Genomic DNA, 23,938 nt, shown 5'->3' with positions numbered 1-23,938 from the left:
GGTTTTCCTCAATATTAGAGAGGGAATAATTCAATCACCTGTGAAACATTAATGAAATCCTGAAAACCTGATTGAGGAAAACCTGAAAACATGATCTGTTGGTGGGTCTTGAAGACTGGAGTTGAGAAACACAAGAGGTCAGTATCCAAAACAAACCTACTACAACAATGAACCTCTTAAAAAATATTTTTTATTAAATATCAAATAGACACAACATATTTCAAGAATGTAAATTTAAAGTGTTTTAGTGCAAGTGAACATGAATCCTGATTCAAAGGCGCAATATTATCTTGTAGGATAGAGAAATGGAGCAATCTCTCACTTATTAATATTCGATTCTTACCCTTCCTTACAACGGAGGGTGTCCTACTTTTTTGGACATCCCCCGCTCCACGATGACTTACCCTTATAGGCCCTGCTGGACTCTATCCTCAGGACCCACCACTAAAGTTCTCCAAGTTCTTAAATTGTGAAAATAGGAACGAATAAAGATACGGACCTGGAGAATTAGCCCACACAGATTACTGTACTATATGGGTCATGATCTGAAGATGATAAGAATCAGTTTTGTGGGAAAAACACAACATAAATCTCATTTTAGAATATTCTGATAACAATGAATGAGGCTCAACATCAAAGAAATAAATCCTATATAAGTATTAGGATTCTCCTATACAACTGTCTGCAGAACAGTTCTGTGACTATCCTCAGCCAAATGCACAAAATAAATGTTTTCTCATAGAAGATAGGATAGAACCACAAACCTGACCAAAATGTGCACCGAGCTGCACCCAGTGATTATAATGATGCATCAATATATCAGAGACTTTATTGGATCAGGGCACAGTACCTGGTCTCATCGATGGAATGGAATTTAAGACACGGTTTACATTTTGGCTTGGAGACCTTGGAATTGGCTTCTTTCTTGGATGATACTGGAAAATAAACATGTCATATAAAAAAAAATGGATTGATTGAATCATGGAAATAAGCCAAAATAGGAGGAATCATTTAGGTTAGTCAAAAATATAAAAACAGAATATTAAGAGAATAACACTGAAGTCATTCATATTGTATTATACATGGGTATTGAATCATAAGCTCTACTTATCGGTGATCACACCAAACACATGGTAGATGAACTGGTAACTAATGTCATGTTTGGTAGATGTCCAACTCTGGCAGTTCCAGATGGGTTATTCTTTATGTATGTGACATCCATAATGGCCCACCAGTCAGCCAGCAGGCAGCATGGCACATCTCATGGGCTTAAGTGGATCTCAGTCACTACAAGGAAAAAAAAAACAAAAAAAAAAAACATTTCTCTGACGCCTCATTGGGGGACACAGGAAACCATGGGTGTTATGCTGCTTATCCATAGGAGGACACTAAGTAGATGCAAAAGACATTAGCTCCTCCTCTGCAGTATACACCCCCTGGCCAAGTCAGGCTACCTCAGTTTTAGCTCAGTGTCTGTAGGAGGCACATCTCTTCAAGATTTTTTATTTTTAGAGGGCGACGGTTTCCCCTAGGGACCGATCTCCCAACATCATCAACAGCCGGGAATGCGGAGTGTCGCCTCCCTGTACCCCCTCCTGTGACGCTGGATCCTAGGCTGCATCTCACTGGACAACGGGTCTCATGGCACCGATTTTCCAGAGCCCAGAACAGATGAAAACTTCCTCAGTCCCTCTTGCAGGCTCTGAGTTGATACACTGCACCGGTGTGACCGGACACAGCAGGCTGATTCTGCCATCTCCACTAGCCTGGACTGAGGCAGTGCCAATGTGAGATGCTCCCTGACTGGTTGCTGGCTATGCAATACCCCTGATTACAGGGCCCCCTGCAGAAACAATTCACCGGTGGCAGGGGAGGGCTTCCAGGGCTCAGGGTTCACCTGCAGCTGCAATGAACTCACAATCTTTATTCCCAGGGTCACCATAGCTGTGTGCTGGCTGGGGGGATGGGGGAGGTGCCCTTCCCGCCGTTTTATTTATTTTATTTTCACTGACTCCCTTCTCGGCGCTCTTTTCAGCGATAAGCACCGCCCCCTTCAACACTGCAGAGCATCGCCGAGGGAACACTGCAGAGCATCGGCCAAGGGAGCACCAAAACGAAAATAGGTACACTCCCCATAGGGCCCGGGTTATTAGAGGGCTCTATTCCAATCCCCCTACTCCCTACCGGGTCAGGGAATTCGCGTTTTACCATGCTCTCCACGCTCCCCCGCTGGCTCAGGCCTTCTAATTTAGTCCCCGGCTTCTTTCCAGCCTTCCAGGCAGCTAGGCCGCGCCCCACATGGGCCGCCCAATCAGCCGCGGAAACCGCGCCTCCTCCCTTAGCCAGTCTAGGAACGCCCCCTAGCAGGCTTTCTGCTCTGTTTACTCTCCCTGTGCGTGGGAATTATCGCGCCTTTTTTTTGTTATTTCAAAATATAGCGCGCCCCTTCTAATTTTAACCCTACAAAGTGCAACCATATCATCTATACTTTCACATGCGCAGATAACATGGAGCTAACTCAAATAGAAATACTTTTATAAGTTTATTTGAGATGTGAATATTCAAAACAATATAATCATGTTTTTTTTTTAAAAAAAAAAAAATAAATTCTATCTGGAGCCCTCCACTACCGGTGTCAGCAGCACTCTCCCTCGGGGCGGGGGAGGATGTTGCTTTTATTCTAGGACAACAAGAATGGTCCCCAGCACTGTATACCACTGGCATGTCCTATAATGGGCCTACAGCAAGGACACACATGCTGCCCACAGTCAGTGGCTCAATGGCCCATCATATTTTTAGGCGGCAGTGGCCACAGCTTCTGTCCATCACTAAGCGAGTCAGAACTCGCAGCTTCTCTGCTCTCTATAGCTGGCTGCACTAATGGTTACGGATCTGTCCACTAACCAGTGCGCCAGAACCCCGTATAACTGCAAGGATTCTGTACCAGTACAAAGCATACTACTGCCTGCTGCAGCGGCTCGCTGCTATCCACTCCCCGTGTGTGCACAACGTTACGGATCTCTGCATTTAGAGGCTCTGGGACCGATCTCCCAACACCATCAACAGGCGGGAATGCGGAGTGTCGCCTCCCCGTACCCTTTCCTGTGACGCTGGACCCTGGGCTGGAGAAAAACAAAGAAAAAAAAAAACAAAACAGATTTCCGCCCTTTCACATATGTGCTACCCGTCGCAGCGGGCTAGTTCTGGCCACCTCCAAGTTAGCCAAAACGTCCCCCTGCCAGGGTTATGGATTTCTGCACTTTCAGGTAGGATGGAAAACTGGCTTATCACATGCATTCTGTGACCTGCAGCAGCGGCTGGACTACTACAGTGGACAGAACTTTCTGCTATCTCGCACCCTATCGGTGCCTACAGTAACTGTAACGGATATGTCCCCTTCGAGTGACCAAGACTTCTGTCCTATCACATTCCGGTTCTGTCCACCACCGAGGGAGCCAGATCCTTCAGCTACTACAGTTGGGCAAGCTGCTCCCTCAGGGGAGCCTTCTGTACTTGTCAGGTGAGCCATAATTCTATTCTTCTCCATACACACTGCCGACCACAGCAGCTTGGTTATGTCCACCCCTGAGTGGGTCAGGACCATTAGCGGTACACCCTCTATTTTAGCCGTTAACTACAAATAAGTATCTGCCTTCCTTGAGGTGAGTCCATATATGCACCAGCGATCTACTTCTGCCCACCATTAAGCGGTCAGATCACGGCTTACTCGCACTCACAAATGCCTACAACTGCTGTTACAGCTCTGGTCACTTCAGGGGAGTCAGAATCCTGGGCTCCCCCTACAGCGGGCTGGTTCTATCCACCACCGAGTGAGTCAGGAACTTTAGCGCTTTTACTAACTATAGTTGGTTGCAACAAAGGTTAAGTCTACCGCTCTCAGGTGAGATTCCCACTATCACCCAGAGCACTACCTCAGCGATCTTGGAGATGCCTACTGCTTCGGTTACGACTCTGGTCACTTCAGGTGAGTCAAATTCCCATATTATTCAGTACCGTACTACTATTTGATGCTGCGATCTAGTTCTGTCCACAGCCAAGCAGACAGAACACTACTTCCATCCACTCGGAGACACCTGCTGCCTCAGTTACGGCCCTAGTTACCTCAGGTGGGTCAAACTCCCATGTTACTCCGTGCCGTACTGCTATATGCAGCTGCGGCCTAGTCCTGTCCATCACTAAGCAGACAGAACACTGCTTTCTGTGCACTTGGTGATGTCTGCTGCCTCGGTTGCGGCTCTGGTCACTTCAAGTGAGTCAGTTTCGTTCTAGTATGTACTATTCGGCCATATGCAGCAGCGTTTTTAATTTTCGTCTACATTATCCAGACAAACATGGCTTCCGTGCACCTACAGAAGCCTCCAGCTACAGTTACGGCTCTGTCTGCTTCAGGTCCGCTGGAGCCATCACCATTCAGCCCTAGTGCCTGCCGAAGGCCCGGGGTCCGTCCCCACCAAACGAGCCAGAACCTCTAGCTACCCCGAATGAATGCCTTTAACAACTGTACGAATCTGTCCTTTTCAGTAGCTTGGTCCCGTCTATCACTTAGTGAACCGGATCTACCAGTTCCTGTGCACTACAGACCATCAGGGACACAGTCCTTTAGGAAGGGTGACGGTTCTCGTCCACGATCAGGTAAGTCACTAGTCCTCCGTCCCGCATTAAGGAGAGTCTATTCCTATGATCAGACATAGGGCCCACGTCCTACATCTTAAACACCATTGCAGTTTATGCCCACCTGTTCAGGTACCAGAACCAAAACAGCTACACCCTCCGGGTGGTCTAGGGTCTCAGCCATCGCATGGTATTCCTAGTAGTTGTCTGCAGTAGAGCCTTAACGCTCTCATGTCCCATGTAGACATATTCTGCTGCACACGTCCTTCCAACGATGTTCGGCCTCACAACGGCGTGACAGATTACCGGCCTCACCCCAAAGTAACAGACCCACCATGTCTTGTGACTTGATCCTCAATATCTTATGCTACTTTACTAAAGACATGTCTAAGCTGTGTCCTCTATCGAGGAGGATACCTCGGTTTACAGGTTTTCTACAGATGAGGGCTCTGTTCCTGCTCACCGTTGACCAAATGGGCCTCCCACCTTACGCTCCGCATATGACTGCAAACAGACAAGGTTTTTACCAGTGACATATGACTCTAGATAGCAATGATGTGAGTAAAAGAATACAGTATAAATCATATATATTGTATATAGGGGACAAGATAGGACACAGGGGACCCCCTTATACATCAAGAGACAACATATGGTCAACCCTCAAAAGGCAATATGAAAAACTGAGAGAACTGAGAGGGAATAAATAACCAATATCATAGGTTTGAAAATATGCCTACTATCTGGCATATGTATTCCCACTAGGACTTTAACTTTAATTATCACATGCTGGGGCTGGGTTTACCTTTATCCCCCATGGTGATGGCTTAGACGTAACTGCCTTTGCTCTGGATTTTTTATCTATTTACCTGTCTTTATTTAAACCTCTAACTTTGGATTATTCTCTATGTATTTTAAACTTATCTTTTGTACTGAATAAAGATCATATTATTGTATTTGAGCTGATCCTGTTTGAATTGATTTTTTCAAACCTATGATATTGGTTATTTATTCCCTCTCAGTTCTCTCAGTTTTTCATATATTGTATATAGGTATAACATAGTAATGTTATATAAAATAACTAACAGTAATTAAGTAAAGTGCGGGTGCAAATAATTGTCCTGTGATCAAGAGTTACAAAAAGGTACCAAGAGGCAGCTTGATATAAAATAAATACATAAAGTGCTGATGCGTAGTTAATCCAGTGATTGAGAAGACACAAAAAGCAGCTTGATAAAAGGGAGATGAAACTGAAAAAATTAAAACAGAATAATTAGTATATGATGGAGCGTGCTAACAGGACATGGGAGCAAGACATCCCTATATGATAAACTCCTATAGATATCTCAATGTACCTATAAAATGAATGGTACAAATGAGAATAATTTATAGAACCTAATTAAGAAAAACACTATAAGACATTCTGAGAGTTTCTGTGATATACTACCTCCACGGGAGGATGTGGTCAATTCCTTGCACTAGATCAGGATTGTATCGGTGGTGTGTTTTAAAATGTCTGGGTATGGTCTTCAGGGATTCTTTATCCTTTTCATTTTGGCAGCCAAAATATCTCGAACATGTTTTCGTACGCTTACGTTTAACTTGTGGCAAGTCCAAATTAGATATTTTTGCATGGGCAGGTAGCATAGTATATCACTGCCTGAGTTGTACATGGGATGTTATGTGTGATAATATATGTCGTAGAACTGCTGTAATCTTCAAAACGTGTTGCATGATAGATGTTGGGGCAGGCAACGCAATTGCTGTATGGGGCACATCACCAGCAAAGTCGGTATTCAGATGTAAAAATATTTTTATTCTTAGCTGGTTTATAATATCTAGATACTAAAAGATCCTTTAAATACATTTCTAGTAATGTATTATTTCACGATTAGATCAGAGAGTAAGATAGGCCATTATTTCTCCTACTACTACATTACTGCATATATTTCCATTGGGAATGGAGAGTAGTAATGAATCTTACCAGATTATTTGCTGATCTTTTTGTGGAGGAGCATAGTAGTTCATGTCATTTGCTACTGGTGGCTCCTTGATATGCTTTACGTTTTATTTATCTTATTGGCTTAAAATTTGAAATTTGGGTTTGTAGCGTACACACAGTTTAATTGAAGGAATTGTCCCATTGGTATCTCTTTAAACATTTATGATGGATGAGATGCCGATGCATGCATAAGCAAATTAATTGGAGAGATCATGTTTCACTATGACATATGAGAATTCAATTTTTTCATGGTTATACTTGAATGTAAGATGGAGATTATAATTGTTCAAGAAGTCAAAAAATGTTTGCAGGTCAGTTGTATTACCCTTCCAGATCAAACCCCCCGAAACCCACTGCGGAAGTAATCTACTGACACAGCAGGGCTACATTTTGAGCACCGATTTTGTGTACATGGTTTCCAGGGCTATTTCACATTAGCAGCCCCCTTAAGGACCAGTACAGTGGAAACAACTAAAAATTTACCTAGTTTTGAAACTGTATTTTGGAAGGCACTTGTCAAGTGGGGAAGTGAGAGTTCTGACTCCATTGGTGTTTTAAAGAATTGAATGCACAGTGGTTGGTGCAGAGTAAAAGTTATGGGGCATGGCCTGATGCTCAGTGATGTAGGATGTGTTTACTTCAAGCTCCTGCTTTGGACCTCTAAAGCTCCAGATTTTCTGAGCCCAACTAGCTCGGAATCTCCAATCAAGCAACAAAAACCACTGTAGACCACCTTGGGACCTGCGTGGACCTTTCCTTTAGTTTTCTCTTGGATTTATAACTTAATTGAAACCCGGGATTTCTATCTGAAGATGGTGCGGAAACTGGGGCTTCACCTGCTAAATAGAAGCATTACAGTGTGGAGATTATTTGGAAATCGGCACAGCTATACAAAGTAAGATTCACTTCTAATAAGTGAATAATTAATAGAGCTATTCTCTACATAATCATCATTTCATCTAAAGTTAACCAAAGAATTGATGGAATAAGGAGATAGAACACTGAGAAGAAAGTAAATTCATTGACGTGGACACAAAGTGCTAGTGATCATATTTACAGGGTGTCACGGGGTGTGATGGGATAACTGGAGCTCCTAAACTGGCCCTCGTGCTAGGGGGACCCTAGATATCCCTGATCCCAGAGATATGTCTGATGGTGGCAATGTCTGAGCCGCCTTCCTTGCCCTGCTCCCGTACAGCCCTAATTTAATACCCCCCCTCCCTCACCTCAGGGGAGGGCTGGAACAGGAGTGGTAGAACCCACAGCTATGGACAAATGGGAAAACAAAACTAGTTCACTCAGTACACTCACAAAGAAGTATTAGACAACAAGTGACAAGGAGGAAAAAAAAGAACAGCGAGGAAACAAGACAACGAGAGAACTCCACAATAACTCCATATACAAGCACTACAATCATCAGCCGGACTGGGATAAGTACAGAACACGGATAGGTGCAGCAAAAGCTATCGTTGGCATGGGAAGACAGATTCCTCCATCTTAGAAAGGCAGGTAGTAGCTGTGATAGGTCTTCACACAACATGTGATCCTAGAGGTAAGCAGCCATCCCGTAGAAATTAACTCCTGCAAGCCAGATCACTAATGAGCTCACAGCTGGTCAAACGACCGAGCCGGCCTATGAACGCAGAAGCACCAGAGAAACCAGTGTGGAATATTCAAGTCTGTTGTGTGAATAGCGTCTGATGCCGCTATGACACCCGGCGAGTTAAGAGCCAAACCCCATGTGACACAGGGTTGTGGTAGATTTATAACAAACCAATTATAATACAATTGATAATTATAAAAGACTGCATTAAGGAAACTATTAAAAACTGAATAACATTGATTCAAGAGAGCTGATCGAGGGATGATCAGTGAAGCGGAGTATTATATACATGATGGATTCGGCGGCAGCATAGCGATAGTCAGTGGATTGTCATAAACTCTTGCTCTGAATTAATATAGCTATCTCCAACTGACAAGACAAACTGATCGCACATCGAAAGATAAAGAGGTGTTAATCTATTGCAGTGATCGGAAGAAATCTAGTCTTGCAGTACATAAACAGAAGGGGATCGATACATTTAACCGCACGGATGCGCGAGTAGCCGGATCAGAATTAGAGAAACATATAGTCACTGCAGTCTGAATTGACAAGCAATTGTGATTGTAGATTATATTAATGAAGTATAAAACTAAAAGAAGACTGAATTAAGAGTTGATCTGGAATTGCTTAGTGGAACGGAACAATATATACATTTCGGGCTTGGTAGCCAGCATAGTGTCAGCTGATAGCCTGGTATAAATCTTGCTTTGAACAGATATAACGCTCTACGTCTAATAAAGCATATTAAATCAACTATCAATAGATAAAGATAACTTAATATAGTACAAAGATTGAGTGGAATTCTGTATTACAGTGAACAATCATTAATAAGAGAAGCCGACTTAGTACCAAAAAATATTACAGTCTGTATTAATAAATCAGGTAGCTCTTACAACATAGATCAATACAGTTAAATTAAACATACAGTGAGGTGTAGCGCCCCTGAAGCCATCAGGGTGCTATAAGATTCTGCATCCCCACAAGGATGCGGGGCTTACCCCCTTAGGAACCCGGAGAGCCAGTGCTGGAAACACCAAAACCCAGGTAATCCCAGTTTTCATCCCCATACAATGGTACTTTGCTAGGGTTGGACCAATGGATGGCCACCTAGAGGTGTAGCCAGTCCAGTCCACTAGTTGACCAGGTGGGAGGGGCAGATTGTGGAGAGTAGGGAGTCTGGAGTTGACAAAGGAGGTGAGAGGACTGTAGTGTGTGAAGGTGGAAGCGAAGTTACATACTGACTCAGGTTAACGGTGACCTGGTACCCAGAAGAGTGGTTGCCGGTGGAGTACTGCCGGAATTAAGCACCGGCGGGGTACAGGACCCTAGGACAGGAGAGAGCTCCAAGCCGACCTGTTAACACCTTCACAGCAAGGGGACCATGAAGGACCTTGCTGACCCTAAGAATCCAAAGACTCAGTAGTAAAGGGAGAACTGGGGACAGGACCAGTGACGCCATCCCCACAGGGTTCACGCTACCATCAGGCGGACAGAAGTGGATAAACCACCGAACAGGGACCCCCAGTTGCTCTACGCCACGGGGACCCATTTACCAGAGACAGGTGCAAAGATACAATATATGGTAGGGGTAGATGATCAAGAGTAAACAAAAAATGGGATTAATTTAAAAAAAAAAAAAAAGTAGAAAATGAACGGATGCAAAGAAAAGATTAAAATAAAGCGGAGCAAGATCTGAATTATTGACCAGACAGCACACATCACTGCAAAGCAATCAAGAAAGGAAGGGAAGAGTTTTGTTTTTTTTAGAGGGGGTGTTGCTAAAATATATGAAGATAATGGCACATGACATAGGGTCATGTACATTTGTGGATAATATCAACAAACATTGGTGACTGATAATCTACACAAAATATTAGGATAGTGGACAGACACAATCTGGGTGATCCCCGTAGGTGATAGGGGGGAGGTCAAGCCAAAATGGACATGATCAAGTGAAATTCACCTATATACAGATTTATGATTTTTTTTTAGATGTATAAAATCTTGCAGACTGACAATTCATAAGGCTGCATGTTATTTATAACATGACATTGCCAGGAGTCTGCTCTTAGCAGATATCTGTGCAATGTAGTAGTGAATATTTCTAAAAAGCGTTCGCTTCATTGACCTGTCCACTTCTGTCCGCTATGAGGCTATGTGCCCACGCTGCGGAAAATGTGCGGATTTTGCCGCGGATTTCTCGCAGAAAAGCCGCGGATTTTCCAGAAATCTGCAGCACAGCTACTCCCCAGCCATTTCTATGGCATTTGGGAAATGCTGTGCCCACGCCGCGGATTTTTCCGTGGCGGAAATCGTGTGGATTTTCGTGCGGAAAAATCTACAGCATATCAATTATTGTTGCGGATTTTCGTGCGGATTTTGCCTATTCAATTGAATATAAAAAAAAAAAACAAAAAAAAAAACCAACCACAAAATCCGCGTCAAATCCGCACCTATGAAAAGGTGCGGATTCCGGGGGAAAGCTGCGGATTTTGATGCAGAAAAATCCGCAGATACAGAGTCCCATGGGCACATAGCCTAACTGAATGGATGGCTGCTGGCTAACCCGAGAGTCTAGTAACGGTACAATGTGTAGTCATCATCTAACACGAGTCCTCTCCAGTTGCTCTCGCCAGCTGCTTAGGCCACATATCACCACTGGTAGTCAGCCTTCAGTATATTAGTTGATCCATGTGTGAGGATTCAATTACATTGCTTGGAAAAAAAAAAAAAAAAGGAAGACTTATCCTCATCAATTAGCGCCTTAAAAGGGGTGTCCTCATTTGTAAAAGTTATGCCCTATTGACCGGCTAGGGGATATTTCAAATAGATGGGGATCAGAACACCATAGCCTCCAGTGATGCTGAATAGAGTAGAGGTCAATCATGCACACTGCCGCTTCGTTCACTCTTAATGGAAGTGCCAGAGATTGCCAGTTCCCAGGATTGGTTGAACCCTATTATGTGGCCACGCGGAATAAAGTAAAATATAGTCTAACTATAAACTAATACACCTGATCTGCCAAATTCTTGTACAGACTAGAGGTACCTGCTGCACAGTCTTTAAAGGCCCCTGCGCAAACTGAAACAACCCTAACTGGATGACTCAGATGACAACTCGGACCTTTGCTTTCTAAGCGGCCATCGAGGGTTTCAAGTAGCTCCTAAAAGAACCCAGGGGAAGGTGCAGAGTAACAATATGCTATACCAAAAGTAATAATCTGCCAGGAGAAACATTAGGCAGACAGGTTGTAATTAGTGTTGAGCGGACCCGGACCGGCAAAATCCGGATACGCGCGGTTTGAGTGGCAGATCAGAGTCCGACCCGGACGCGGGATTCCGGGTGCACGATCCGGATTCGTCAATTTTCTTTACGGACTTCTTTGTCAACCCGCCGCTGATCCGCCGGACCCGGATTATTGGCAGTCCGCTCAACTCTAGTTGTAATTCCAAGCAGGGTCCAATTCAGAAATAGCACCAGCAGGAATGGAAGCCCGGGAAAGCTTTAAATAGTTACACAGGCTAAAAATTGGTAGAATATCAATTTAGGGTATATTTATTTGGGGGAGTAGTGAATATTTTGAGATAGAGGAAAAAATCCAGCATCGTAGCGGAGGTATGAAGATACATAAAACTTGCATTTATTGAAATCCGTTAAAAGCGTGAATACAAAGGGGGAGGGGGTACACAGTGCTATCCTACACGTTTCGACCTTGCGGTCTTAGTTATGGAATGAATATTGTGTAGTGAATATTTTCACCTTTCCATTTCTTTAAGGATTTGATGGGGGGAAAAAAAAAATTGCATGTTTTTTTTTTTTTACACTTCGAAGACATATTTGCTCAAGCAAAACAAATAAAATTAGAGAAATCCATCCAAAATGTTATTATGCTGTTGTGATCACAAATAGCCCCCAATGTGGCCAAAATCAGCACTGGATACACAGCAGGGGCCCAGTATGAAGGGAGATCTAGGACTTTCAGGCCACAATTTAATTTTGGTATGGTCCAAATAGTGACCAATAATGGTTTTAAACCGGCTTTTTGTACCAGACCCTGCTTTTTCTGACACCGCCGTAGTATTGTAATATCTAGTCGGCCAGATCCACATCCCTCGTATTTTTATTATACAGTAACCAGCGTGGCTTGGATGACGTGGCACTCATCACCTGCATGGATGAAGGTTGAAACACGGCCATTTTTTTTTGGCCTTGTAGCTAACCACGATCCGGAAACTATTACGAAGGGCCCCCAATCTCACTGGACTTCAATTTTAAAATTTCAAGGGCTTAGGAAGACCTTATTGACATCACCTCAGGCCATGGTCTTTTTTTTTTCTTCAAGGCACTTGAAAAGGTTGATCACTTGTATAAACGTTGTTAGTATACAATTATAACTTTCCCAGTAGTGCATAAATCAGGCCCTATACTATGTGGCCTCTAGCTTTGGGTTTTATGGGTCATTCCTTCAGGTCACTTTCGTTGCCTACCAGTAAAATTTACACTTATTTTGTAAGCCGCCATTCCGTCTTGGAAGATACTAATAATATTCCCCCTTGAATAAGACAAGTGATTTGTTAATAGCCACTTTCTTCTCAGGGGAATAGGCTTGGGAAAAAGTTAAGTGTAAGTGGTTAGTTAGAGGTTTTAGTGTTTGGGTTTGCTCGTCAGGGGAACATAGCAAATTATCGCTGTCTCAAACAAACCTCTTGGCTTCAAACTGGACTTCTCAACCAGTAAGATCTTAAAAAGTAGACCCCAAAACTTGAAGATCTTTGGCTGGTCAACTGGATGGCCGTAGTTTTCTCTTTCATAAAAGGAATTGAGGTGGTTATTTTAGAAATATCAGCTCCTGGTAGTGACATGGGTCATATTAGTTTTCCCATTCATACCAATTAGAAAAATTGTTAAAATATTACTTATTCATTAAATTTAAAAAATACTGTACGTGTAAGGCCCATTTCATACATCTGGTATTTCGCCGGATCCGGCACGCATGCAGTACGGTAGATTCATTTACAATGGAAGCGCTACACCATGCAGTTTGGTGCTTCACGCACAAGCGCATTTGTCCGCATGGTGTCACGCTTCCAATGTAAAAGAATCAACTGTACTGCATGCGTGCCGGATCCGGCATCCGTTGAAATGCCGGATGTGTGAAACGGGCCTATGAAGACGTAAAATACCTAATTATAATTCAGCCACAGAATAAGAGCAAGATGTACCATTAATTAGATCCTATAACTATCCCTATATAGCCCTATAGATGTGACCCTACCTAACCGCGGAGATTGGCACCCTACAACAACCGATCATGGCGCCCCCGCTCCTCGACGGCTATCCCTACCTGACCCTGATCACCCTGTAACTTAGGACAACAAAAAAAAAAAAAACAGTCAGGAATAGGGAGTATAACCACAGCTGGGGCAGACATGGATAATCTATATTAGATGAGGTTTTTTTTAACTTCAATCATGTTATATTTTATATGAACAATTTTTTCTAAATGGTATTTATGTGTAAACTAGAATTTAGGTGGCTAGCAATAAATCGGGCATACATATTGTTTTGTAGAACCATTTTTTTCCCATAAGCCGACCTGGTCGTATGATTCTCCGGGTCAGTACGGTTACGTAGATACCAAACATGTATAGTTTTTGTCTTAAGTGGTGAAACAAAAAACAAAAAAATGAGAAATTTTTAACAGAAAAAAAAAAAATCTTGCTTGTGTCCAAACTTTGAGAGGCGAGCCATATAGTTTTCAACTTCTAAGATCTGAGGCTGTGTGTGTGTGGGGGGAGGGGGTTGTTTTTGCACCCCAAGTGGATATTTTTATTGAGATTATTTTGGAGGCATTGAAGATGTGTTGACCGCCTGTTAATTGTTGTTATAGCGGCCAAAAAAAAAAAAAAAAACTGCAATTCTGGCATTTTGATTTTTCTCTTGTTCTGCTATTTACCGATCAGATTATTTTATAAGACGATAGATGTGATACCAAATATGTGTGTAATTTTTTTTTGTTTTATTTTCAATGAGGCAAAATGGGAGGAATTTGAACATGTGTGGATTTTTTTCAGGATTTGGAAAAAAATAATAAAAATTTGACTGTTTTTACTAGAACGTGAGAGTCCGCATCAAAGGCAGGGAGACGACCCATAGCACGTTAAGGGGTTTAAAAAAACAAACCAAAAAAAAACAGCAATATTGGCATTTTTGACTTTGCCACCCATACTCTTTGCAGCTTAAAGCAGATGCACATGGATTACATATGACAGACGCAAGAGTCTTGAGATGCTGGAGTAAATGTCAAGTTGACTGCACAGTCATCCAGCATGGCTAGTTGGTAGTGGTCAGTTATGGTCTGGTGCATGAACCTTCATGTTATAGTCAATGGTACAATGTCTGCTGTTGGATACGAGGGTGAAATCGCACATGTCCACTGTCACACCTTACACTGGTGCAGAGGGTTCCATATGGCGCAGGACAATATCCGCGGAGGAGGTGCTGGCAGTTTCTGGATAACAAAGTTTGTATGTTCTCCCCGCGTTTGCATGGGCTTGGTCCGTGGTTCTCCAGTTTCCTCCCACACTCCAAAGACATACTGATAGGGACTTTAGATTGTGAGCCCCAATGGGGACAGTGATGATGTCTGTAAAGCAATGTGGTATTTATGGCAATAGATCAGGGAGTAAAATAAATAACTGATGCCATTGACTAGTCTTCAAAGTTCCCTGTATATCTAACAGGACACCAACCACCATTTGAGCATGCTAAGACATTGCAGCCATCGCATAAAGGCACGTGAGATCTATACACATTACTGAGCCACATCATGAGTTGCCGTGAAGGAATCACACAGATTGGATCCACTTGTGATTTAAGGATTTCAGAGTGATTCGGAATCCAGCCCTTCGGTTGATGATTTTGGTTTTCACACATTTTGTTATGAAGGAATTATACGTAGAGATTGGATCTGTGATTTAAGGTTTTTTTGGGGATTTTTTTACTGGCTAGATGGGGTACATTGATGAGTGGTGGTACTGTTCTTTATCTCGCAAATTTATATTTTTAGGATCAGTAATTTTCCATAATTTAAATTAGTATTTTATACTGTGGTCCGACAGCTTGCTTTTAATCTGTCCATGTTTTATGTATGTGAAATAAAGCAAGAAGAAATTTTGCAGCACAGTTGGGACTATGGACCATATTTTTTTCCTTTATACGTAATTTTGGCAGTAGCCAACTGCCTGGCCTGGAGTCCCGGTGTATCTTGGTATACGGGTGAGCAAGGATTTTTTTTCGATTTTTTTTTTTTCTATGTTCCTATTTTATTTTTACTTCCTTTTGATAAATTGTTGTTTGTCATTATCCTTGTCTGAATATTAAAAAAAAAAAAAAAAAAAAAAAAAAAGTCTTCTTCCCTCTTTGGGGTGTACATAGAGAATGGCTATATTGCATCATAGTCCTCCTCATCTTCGTGTTTCCGCTTTAATGGATTGGATTCGGCTGCCGCGTTTTGTGACGACACCATGTTAGTTGTGATGAGGATGTTTTTGGAGCCGATCAACGAAGGGTTAATCAGGACGTTTTGAACTGTGGGGGCTGTAGGGGTGGCTGCAATAGAAAAGAAAAAATGATCACTGACTATAAATTCACAATATTAAAAGCATAACTTAAAATAATAATTCCAACTTTAAAGTTGCAGGCCCTCCAATATTGTGCAGATGAGCGAGACTGCAGGTCTCGAGACCCCCAATGACTGATCAAAACACTTGATGTTGCAGCATGTAAAAGCACCCTTGCTAGCCATTTGGTGATCGCTGCCGTAGCGAACATTATCGCTACGGCAGCGTCACTCGCACATACCTTTTCAGCGATGTCGCGGTGACCGCCGAACAATCCCTCCTTCAAGGGGGAGGTGCGTTCAGCGTCATAGCGACATCACTAAGCGGCCGCCCAATAGCAGAGGAGGGGGCAGAGATGAGCGGCCTGAACATGCCGCCCACCTCCTTCCTTCCTCATTGCCGGTGGAAGCAGGTAAGAAGATGTTCGTCGTTCCTGCGGTGTCACACATAGCGATTTGTGACGCCGCAGGAACGACGAACAACCAGCGGCATGCACCACCAACGATATTATGAAAAGGAGCGACATGTGAACGATCAACAATTTAACGGGTTTTGTGATCGTTGATCGTGGCTCCTTGGAGTCACACGCTGCGATGTCGCTAATGACGCCGGATGTGCGTCACAAACACCGTGACCCCGACGATATATCGTTAGCGACGTCGCAGCGTGTAAAGCACACTTTAGGCCAGTTTCACACATCCGGCGTTTCGCCGCTTTGCCGGATCCGTCACACTTCAGTACAGTGCAATACAGTACAATGGCATCGCTGCAAGCTCCAGTCACATGCTGTCATGTAACCGGATACGAAGTCGGTTCAAATTTGCAGAATATCACTTTTTTCATTAATTGTAATAAATTGGAAAATAGAAAACTTTTTTTTCCTGCCGCATTTTTTTCCCCACCTACTGTAGCAAATGCTTAGGCTGTGTGCGCATGTGTGCATTTACGCAGCGTGTTAAACTGCAGCGTAAACGCATGCGTTCTGCTTTTCCCCACTCTGTCTATGGCAGAGCAAGTATCCAGAACGCATCCATTCTGCATTCAAAATGCATCCAAGACTTCCGGTTCCGGCGCTGTGATGTGAGGACGCGGGAGACAGCTCCGCACGTTCCTCAGCCCCACACACCGACTACAGGAGCCCCACGGCCGGGGGAGGAGGCGGAGAGGGGGAGGCGAGGAGCGGGAGGTGACCGTGCATGGAGCGGTACCTCCTCCGGAGCGGTGGCAGACAGCTGGAGCAGGGTGCTGCAGAGAAAGCAGTGCACATGGAGCGCAAAATGGCGGCCGCGGGCCGCGGCGGTGTGCAGGGAGGTGAGCGGGGACGGATGGAGGAGGAGCAGCTGAGAGAGCAGCAAAGAGCTCGGCAACACGTGCAACAGGCAGCCGAGCAGAACGAACAGCAGGCAGGCGAGCAGCACGAGCAGCAGACAGCCCAGCAACTCCAGCAGCAGGCAGCACCAGCAGCAGACAGCCCAGCAGCAGACAGCCCAGCAGCAGACAGCCCAGCAGCAGACAGCCCAGCAGCAGACAGCCCAGCAACTCCAGCACCAGCAGCAGACAGCCCAGCAGCAGACAGCCCAGCAGCAGACAGCCCAGCAGCACGAGCAGTTCCCAGGCCTGCAAATTGATTATGACCGTCTGGCTGGAGCAGTGGCAGTGCACCTGGCAGACAAGATCAAAGACTCTCTAGAGGCTATGGTGGAGGCAGTGCTAGCACCCTTAAAAAGGAACAGATCGCACAGCAGGGAGCCAGGATGTCAGAGATGGAGCAAAGAATCTCTGACACAGAGGACGAGGTGGCAGCATTAAAGGGGCAGCTGCAGGAGATGGTGGAGGGATCCCAGGCCATGAGAGACAAACTAGAGGATCTGGAAAACCGCTCCAGAAGAAGCAAGTTAAGGCTGGTGGGTTTGCCGGAATCTATAAGCATGCGGCAATTGGACAACATATGTGAAGCAGAGCTCCCCAAGGCGCTAGGTCTAACGCACAAATGCAGGGTGGAAAGAGCGCACAGAGTGGGCCCTGTAAGAGAGCGTCCAGGCACAGGAGGAACAAATGGGAAGGAAGACAGCACGGGAGTGATGGGACCAGCCAGGCCACGCCAAGTGATAATAAAATACTTGGAATACAAAGACAAAGAAGAGATACTGCGAGCGTTTAGAGGAAGGAGGACCCCACTGTCTCTACAAGGGCATAAGGTGCTGATCTTCGGTGACTACTCGGCGGAGGTTACACGCAAAAGGAAAGCCTTTAGTAAGATTTGTACCGCGCTGTATCGTGAAGGCATAAAATTCCAACTGCTGTATCCTGCAATACTGAGAGTAACAAGACGTGATGGATCCCTTTTTGTGACGAAAGACTTGTGAGGCGGAGAGATGGATGGAGAAGATGGAGAACAGAAACCAGACGGAGGACTTCCTGGAGAGGCAACATACTCGGCAAGGAAGAGAGGAGGAGAGCCGGGCATCAGGCCGGAACGACTGGATGGAGGGGAAGGAGATACATGCAGGAAGTCCAAAAGCAAGGAGGTCGCCGTCACGTTGGCCTGGAGGCCAGAAGAGGGGAACGCCATGAGAGAGGCTGCAGGCAGAAGAATCGATATTTTTGAACTGAACTGAGGGGCCCAAGAGAGAGGGGACTGACGGAATGCAGGGGATGAGTAACATCTGTTTATTATTGCATCTTTACTTTCTGCTTCCGCTTCCTGCTTCCCCTTTCACTACCTCTTTCGCTTCCTACTTCCTCTTCCACCTCATACTGCCTCTTCCACTTCTCTTGCACTTCCTTTACCATCCCATCTACCTCTTCCTACTTCTTTTTCCACTTCCTCTTCTAATTCCTACTTCCTCTTCCACCTCCTACTTCCTCTTCCACTTCCTACTTTCACCTCCTGTCCCACTTCCTCTTTCACTTACTTCCTTTTCCACTTCCTCTTTCATTTCCTCTTCCACTTCCTATTTCCTCTTCCACTTCCTACTTCCTCTTCTTCCACTTCCTACTTCCTCTTCCTCTTCCACTTCCTACTTCCTTTTCCACTTCCTACTTCCTTTTCCACTTCCTACTTCCTTTTCCACTTCCTACTTCCTCTTCCTTTTTTTCCCCTCTTGTAGGCTTTTCCTTTCTTTTCTCTTCAGTTCCCCTCGCCTCTTCAATCTATATGGACCAAGGTGCCCTGCCCCATCGGGGGTGTAGGGGATCCTAACATCTATGGGGGACCGGGTTTCTCTCTTTTTAGTATCTACTGATAAATCGCTCTTCTGGTAGCCAGGTCACTTATGCTGATGGGAGGTGAAGTGAAATTGAGACCAGAGGTAACAAATAATAGGTATGGGCAATGAAGGAGGGGGTATTGTATGCTGGCACGGCTATTGGGCAATGAGGGAGGGAGTATTGTATGCTGGCACGGCTATTGACCAGGAAGGCCTTGCTCTGGTGTGTTAGATAACAGAACAATGGGGGACAGGCCATATGTAAATGTTAATTAGGGGGCTGAGAGGGGATTGCGGAGCCAGGAGCATCACAGAAAAAAATGGAAGTGACGAGACGATTGATTGTAAAGGGGGGGACAGTTGAGGGGTTGTTAGTTAACCATAGATTTAGGTTGAATAGTTGGGTTCAGGGAAAGCAACGCTATAAGAACACCGAAAGAAAACTGAGGGCAGTTGGGGGGGTAGCCAACAGGTTTATAGTTAATGCCAAGAAGAGGACACAAGGTTGCGCCCAGGCAATACATAGTTGTCAGTACGCAGCGGAGTTAAGGCAGGGAAAAGACCAGGGAAAGGCGCCAAGACACACACAAGTGAGAACATATAGCGACATAAATGTCCCGAGATGTTGGGATAATGGTTAAATTAGTCACTTGGAACGTAAAAGGTTTGAAGTCTCCACATAAGCGCATGATGATATTACGACACCTTAAAAGACTGAAGGTAGATACCGCACTACTGCAGGAGACCCACCTGCAAAAGAAGGGAATTTTGTTACTTACCGTAAATTCCTTTTCTTCTAGCTCCTATTGGGAGACCCAGACGATTGGGTGTATAGCACTGCCTCCGGAGGCCACACAAAGCAATTACACTAAAAAGTGTAAGGCCCCTCCCCTTCTGGCTATACACCCCCAGTGGGATCACTGGCTCACCAGTTTTAGTGCAAAAGCAAGAAGGAGGAAAGCCAATAACTGGTTTAAACAAATTCACTCCGAAGTAACGTCGGAGAACTGAAAACCATTCAACATGAACAACATGTGTACCCAAAAAACAACCAAAAATCCCGAAGGACAACAGGGCGGGTGCTGGGTCTCCCAATAGGAGCTAGAAGAAAAGGAATTTACGGTAAGTAACAAAATTCCCTTCTTCCTCGGCGCTCCATTGGGAGACCCAGACGATTGGGACGTCCAAAAGCTGTCCCTGGGTGGGTACAGAATACCTCATGTTAGAGCTGCGAAGACAGCCCTCCCCTACGGGGAGGCAACTGCCGCCTGCAGGACTCTTCTACCTAGGCTGGCGTCCGCCGAAGCATAGGTATGCACCTGATAATGTTTGGTGAAAGTGTGCAGACTCGACCAGGTAGCTGCCTGGCACACCTGTTGAGCCGTAGCCTGGTGTCGTAATGCCCAGGACGCACCCACGGCTCTGGTAGAATGGGCCTTCAGCCCTGATGGAAACGGAAGCCCAGCAGAACAGTAGGCTTCAAGAATTGGTTCTTTGATCCATCGAGCCAGGGTGGCCTTAGAAGCCTGCGACCCTTTGCGCTTACCAGCGACAAGGACAAAGAGTGCATCCGAACGGCGCAGGGGCGCCGTGCGGGAAATGTAGATTCTGAGTGCTCTCACCAGATCTAACAAATGTAAATCCTTCTCATACCGATGAACTGCATGAGGACAAAAAGAAGGCAAAGAGATATCCTGATTAAGATGAAAAGAGGATACCACCTTCGGGAGAAACTCCTGAATGGGTCGCAGCACTACCTTGTCCTGGTGGAAGACCAGGAAGGGAGCCTTGGATGACAGCGCTGCTAGCTCAGACACTCTCCGAAGAGATGTGATCGCTACCAGAAAAGCCACTTTCTGTGATAGTCTAGAAAGTGAAACCTCCCTCAGAGGCTCGAAGGGCGGCTTCTGGAGGGCAACTAGTACCCTGTTCAGATCCCATGGATCTAACGGCCGCTTGTACGGGGGTACAATATGACGAACCCCCTACAGGAACGTGCGTACCTTAGAAAGTCGTGCTAGACGCTTCTGAAAAAAAAGACAGATAGCGCCGAGACTTGCCCTTTAAGGGAGCCGAGCGACAAACCTTTTTCTAACCCAGATTGCAGGAAAGAAAGAAATGTAGGCAATGCAAATGGCCAGGGAGACACTCCCTGAGCAGAGCACCAGGATAAGAATATCCTCCACGTTCTGTGGTAGATCTTAGCGGACGTGGGCTTCCTAGCCTGTCTCATGGTGGCAACGACCCCTTGGGACAATCCTGAAGACGCTAGGATCCAGGACTCAATGGCCACACAGTCAGGTTCAGGGCCGCAGAATTCCGATGGAAAAACGGCCCTTGGGACAGCAAGTCTGGTCGGTCTGGTAGTGCCCACGGTTGGCCGACCGTGAGATGCCACAGATCCGGATACCACGCCCTCCTTGGCCAGTCTGGGGCGACGAGTATGACGCGGCTGCAGTCGGATCTGATCTTGCGTAGCACTCTGGGCAAGAGTGCCAGAGGTGGAAACACATAAGGGAGCCGGAACTGCGACCAATCTTGCACTAAGGCGTCTGCCGCCAGAGCTCTGTGATCGCGAGACCGTGCCATGAAGGTTGGGACCTTGTTGTTGTGCCGGGACGCCATTAGGTCGACGTCCGGCCTTCCCCAGCGGCGACAGATTTCCTGAAACACGTCCGGGTGAAGGGACCATTCCCCTGCGTCCATGCCCTGGCGACTGAGGAAGTCTGCTTCCCAGTTTTCTACGCCGGGGATGTGAACTGCGGATATGGTGGAGGCCGTGGCTTCCACCCACATCAGAATCCGCCGGACTTCCTGGAAGGCTTGCCGACTGCGTGTCCCCCCTTGGTGGTTGATGTATGCCACCTCTGTGGAGTTGTCCGACTGAATTCGGATCTGCCTTCCTTCCAGCCACTGCTGGAAGGCTAGTAGGGCAAGATACACTGCTCTGATTTCCAGAACATTGATCTGAAGGGTGGACTCCTGCTGGGTCCACGTACCCTGAGCCCTGTGGTGGAGAAAAACTGCTCCCCACCCTGACAGACTCGCGTCTGTCGTGACCACCGCCCATGACGGTGGTAGGAAGGATCTTCCCTGTGATAATGAGGTGGGAAGAAGCCACCACTGCAGAGAGTCCTTGGCCGTCTGGGAAAGGGAGACTTTCCTGTCCAGGGATGTTGACTTCCCATCCCATTGGCGGAGAATGTCCCATTGAAGAGGGCGCAGATGAAACTGCGCAAACGGAACCGCCTCCATTGCCGCCACCATCTTCCCGAGGAAGTGCATGAGGCGTCTTAAGGAGTGCGACTGACTTTGAAGGAGAGCCTGCACCCCAGTCTGTAGTGACCGCTGCTTGTCCAGCGGAAGCTTCACTATCGCTGAGAGAGTATGAAACTCCATGCCAAGATACGTCAGTGATTGGGTCGGTAACAGAGTTGACTTTGAGAAGTTGATGATCCACCCGAACGTCTGGAGAGTCTCCAGTGCAACATCCAGGCTGAGTTAGCATGCCTCCTGAGAGGGTGCCTTGACAAGTAGATCGTCCAAGTAAGGGATCACAGAGTGTCCCTGAGAGTGCAAGACTGCTACCACTGCCGCCATGACCTTGGTGAACACCCGTGGGGCTGTCGCCAGACCAAATGGCAGAGCTACGAACTGAAGATGGTCGTCTCCTATCACGAAGCGTAGAAAGCGTTGGTGCTCTGTAGCAATCGGCACGTGGAGATAAGCATCTTTGATGTCTATTGATGCTAGGAAATCTCCTTGAGACATTGAGGCAATGACTGAGCGGAGGGATTCCATCTGGAACCGCCTGGCGTTCACATGCTTGTTGAGCAGTTTTAGGTCCAGAACAGGACGGAATGAGCCGTTTTTTTTTGGCACCACAAAGAGATTGGAGTAAAAACCTTGTCCTCGTTCCCGAAGAGGAACAGGGACCACCACTCCTTCTGCTCTTAGAGAATGCACCGCCTGCAGAAGGGCATCTGCTCGGTCGGGATGTGGGGAAGTTCTGAAGAACCGAGGCGGAGGCCGAGAACTGAACTCTATCCTGTACCCGTGAGACAAAATGTCTGTTACCCACCGGTCTTTGACCTGTGGCAGCCAAATGTCGCAAAAGCGGGAGAGCCTGCCACCGACCGAGGATGCGGAGGGAGGCGGCCGAAAGTCATGAGGCAGCCGCCTTGGAAGCGGTACCTCCGGTTGCTTTCTTGGGGCGTGAGTGAGTTCGCCAGGAATCAGAGCTCCTTTGCTCTTTCTGAGTCCCTTTGGACGAGGAGAATTGGGGCTTGCCCGACCCTCGAAAGGACCGAAACTTTGACTGCCACTTCCTCTGTTGAGGTTTGCTTGATCTGGGCTGGGGTAAGGAGGAGTCCTTACCTTTGGACTGTTTAATGATTTCCGCCAATTGCTCACCAAACAGTCTGTCTCCAGATAATGGCAAGCTGGTTAAACATTTTTTAGAAGCAGAATCTGCTTTCCATTCTTTTAACCACAAGGCTCTGCGCAAAACTACAGAGTTGGCGGATGCCATTGAGGTACGGCTCGTAGAGTCTAGTACCGCATTGATAGCGTAGGTCGCAAACGCAGTCATTTGCGTAGTTAAGGACGCCACTTGCGGCACTGCTGGACTTAAGAAAGAGTCCACCTGTGCCAGACCAGCTGAAATAGCTTGGAGCGCCCACACGGCCGCGAATGCTGGAGCAAACGACGCGCCAATAGCTTCATAGACAGATTTCAACCAAAGGTCCATCTGTCTGTCATTGGCATCTTTAAGTGAAGCCCCATCCTCCACTGCAACTATGGATCTAGCTGCAAGCCTGGATATTGGAGGGTCCACTTTCGGACACTGGGTCCAGCACTTGACCACGTCAGG

At 46.0% G+C, this 23,938-nt stretch overlaps 1 protein-coding gene across 1 annotated transcript in view; it reads right to left on the bottom strand.

Moving 5' to 3' along the window:
- Positions 1–13,318: 13,318 nt before the first annotated feature.
- The window catches only part of LOC142251166 (transcription initiation factor TFIID subunit 9-like), a 50,158-nt gene continuing 39,538 nt past the window's right edge, over positions 13,319–23,938 (bottom strand). The window contains exon 7 of the mRNA XM_075323708.1: positions 13,319–15,845. Coding sequence (XP_075179823.1) covers positions 15,679–15,845 — 167 coding nt within the window. The 3' untranslated portion in view covers positions 13,319–15,678. The remainder of the gene's footprint in view (positions 15,846–23,938) is intronic.

The sequence above is a fragment of the Anomaloglossus baeobatrachus genome, chromosome 9 (genome assembly GCF_048569485.1).
Source record: "Anomaloglossus baeobatrachus isolate aAnoBae1 chromosome 9, aAnoBae1.hap1, whole genome shotgun sequence".
Classification (NCBI taxonomy): Eukaryota; Metazoa; Chordata; class Amphibia; order Anura; family Aromobatidae; genus Anomaloglossus; species Anomaloglossus baeobatrachus.
Note: the sequence above shows the minus strand (reverse complement) of the source record. Positions and strands in the feature narration are given on the sequence as shown.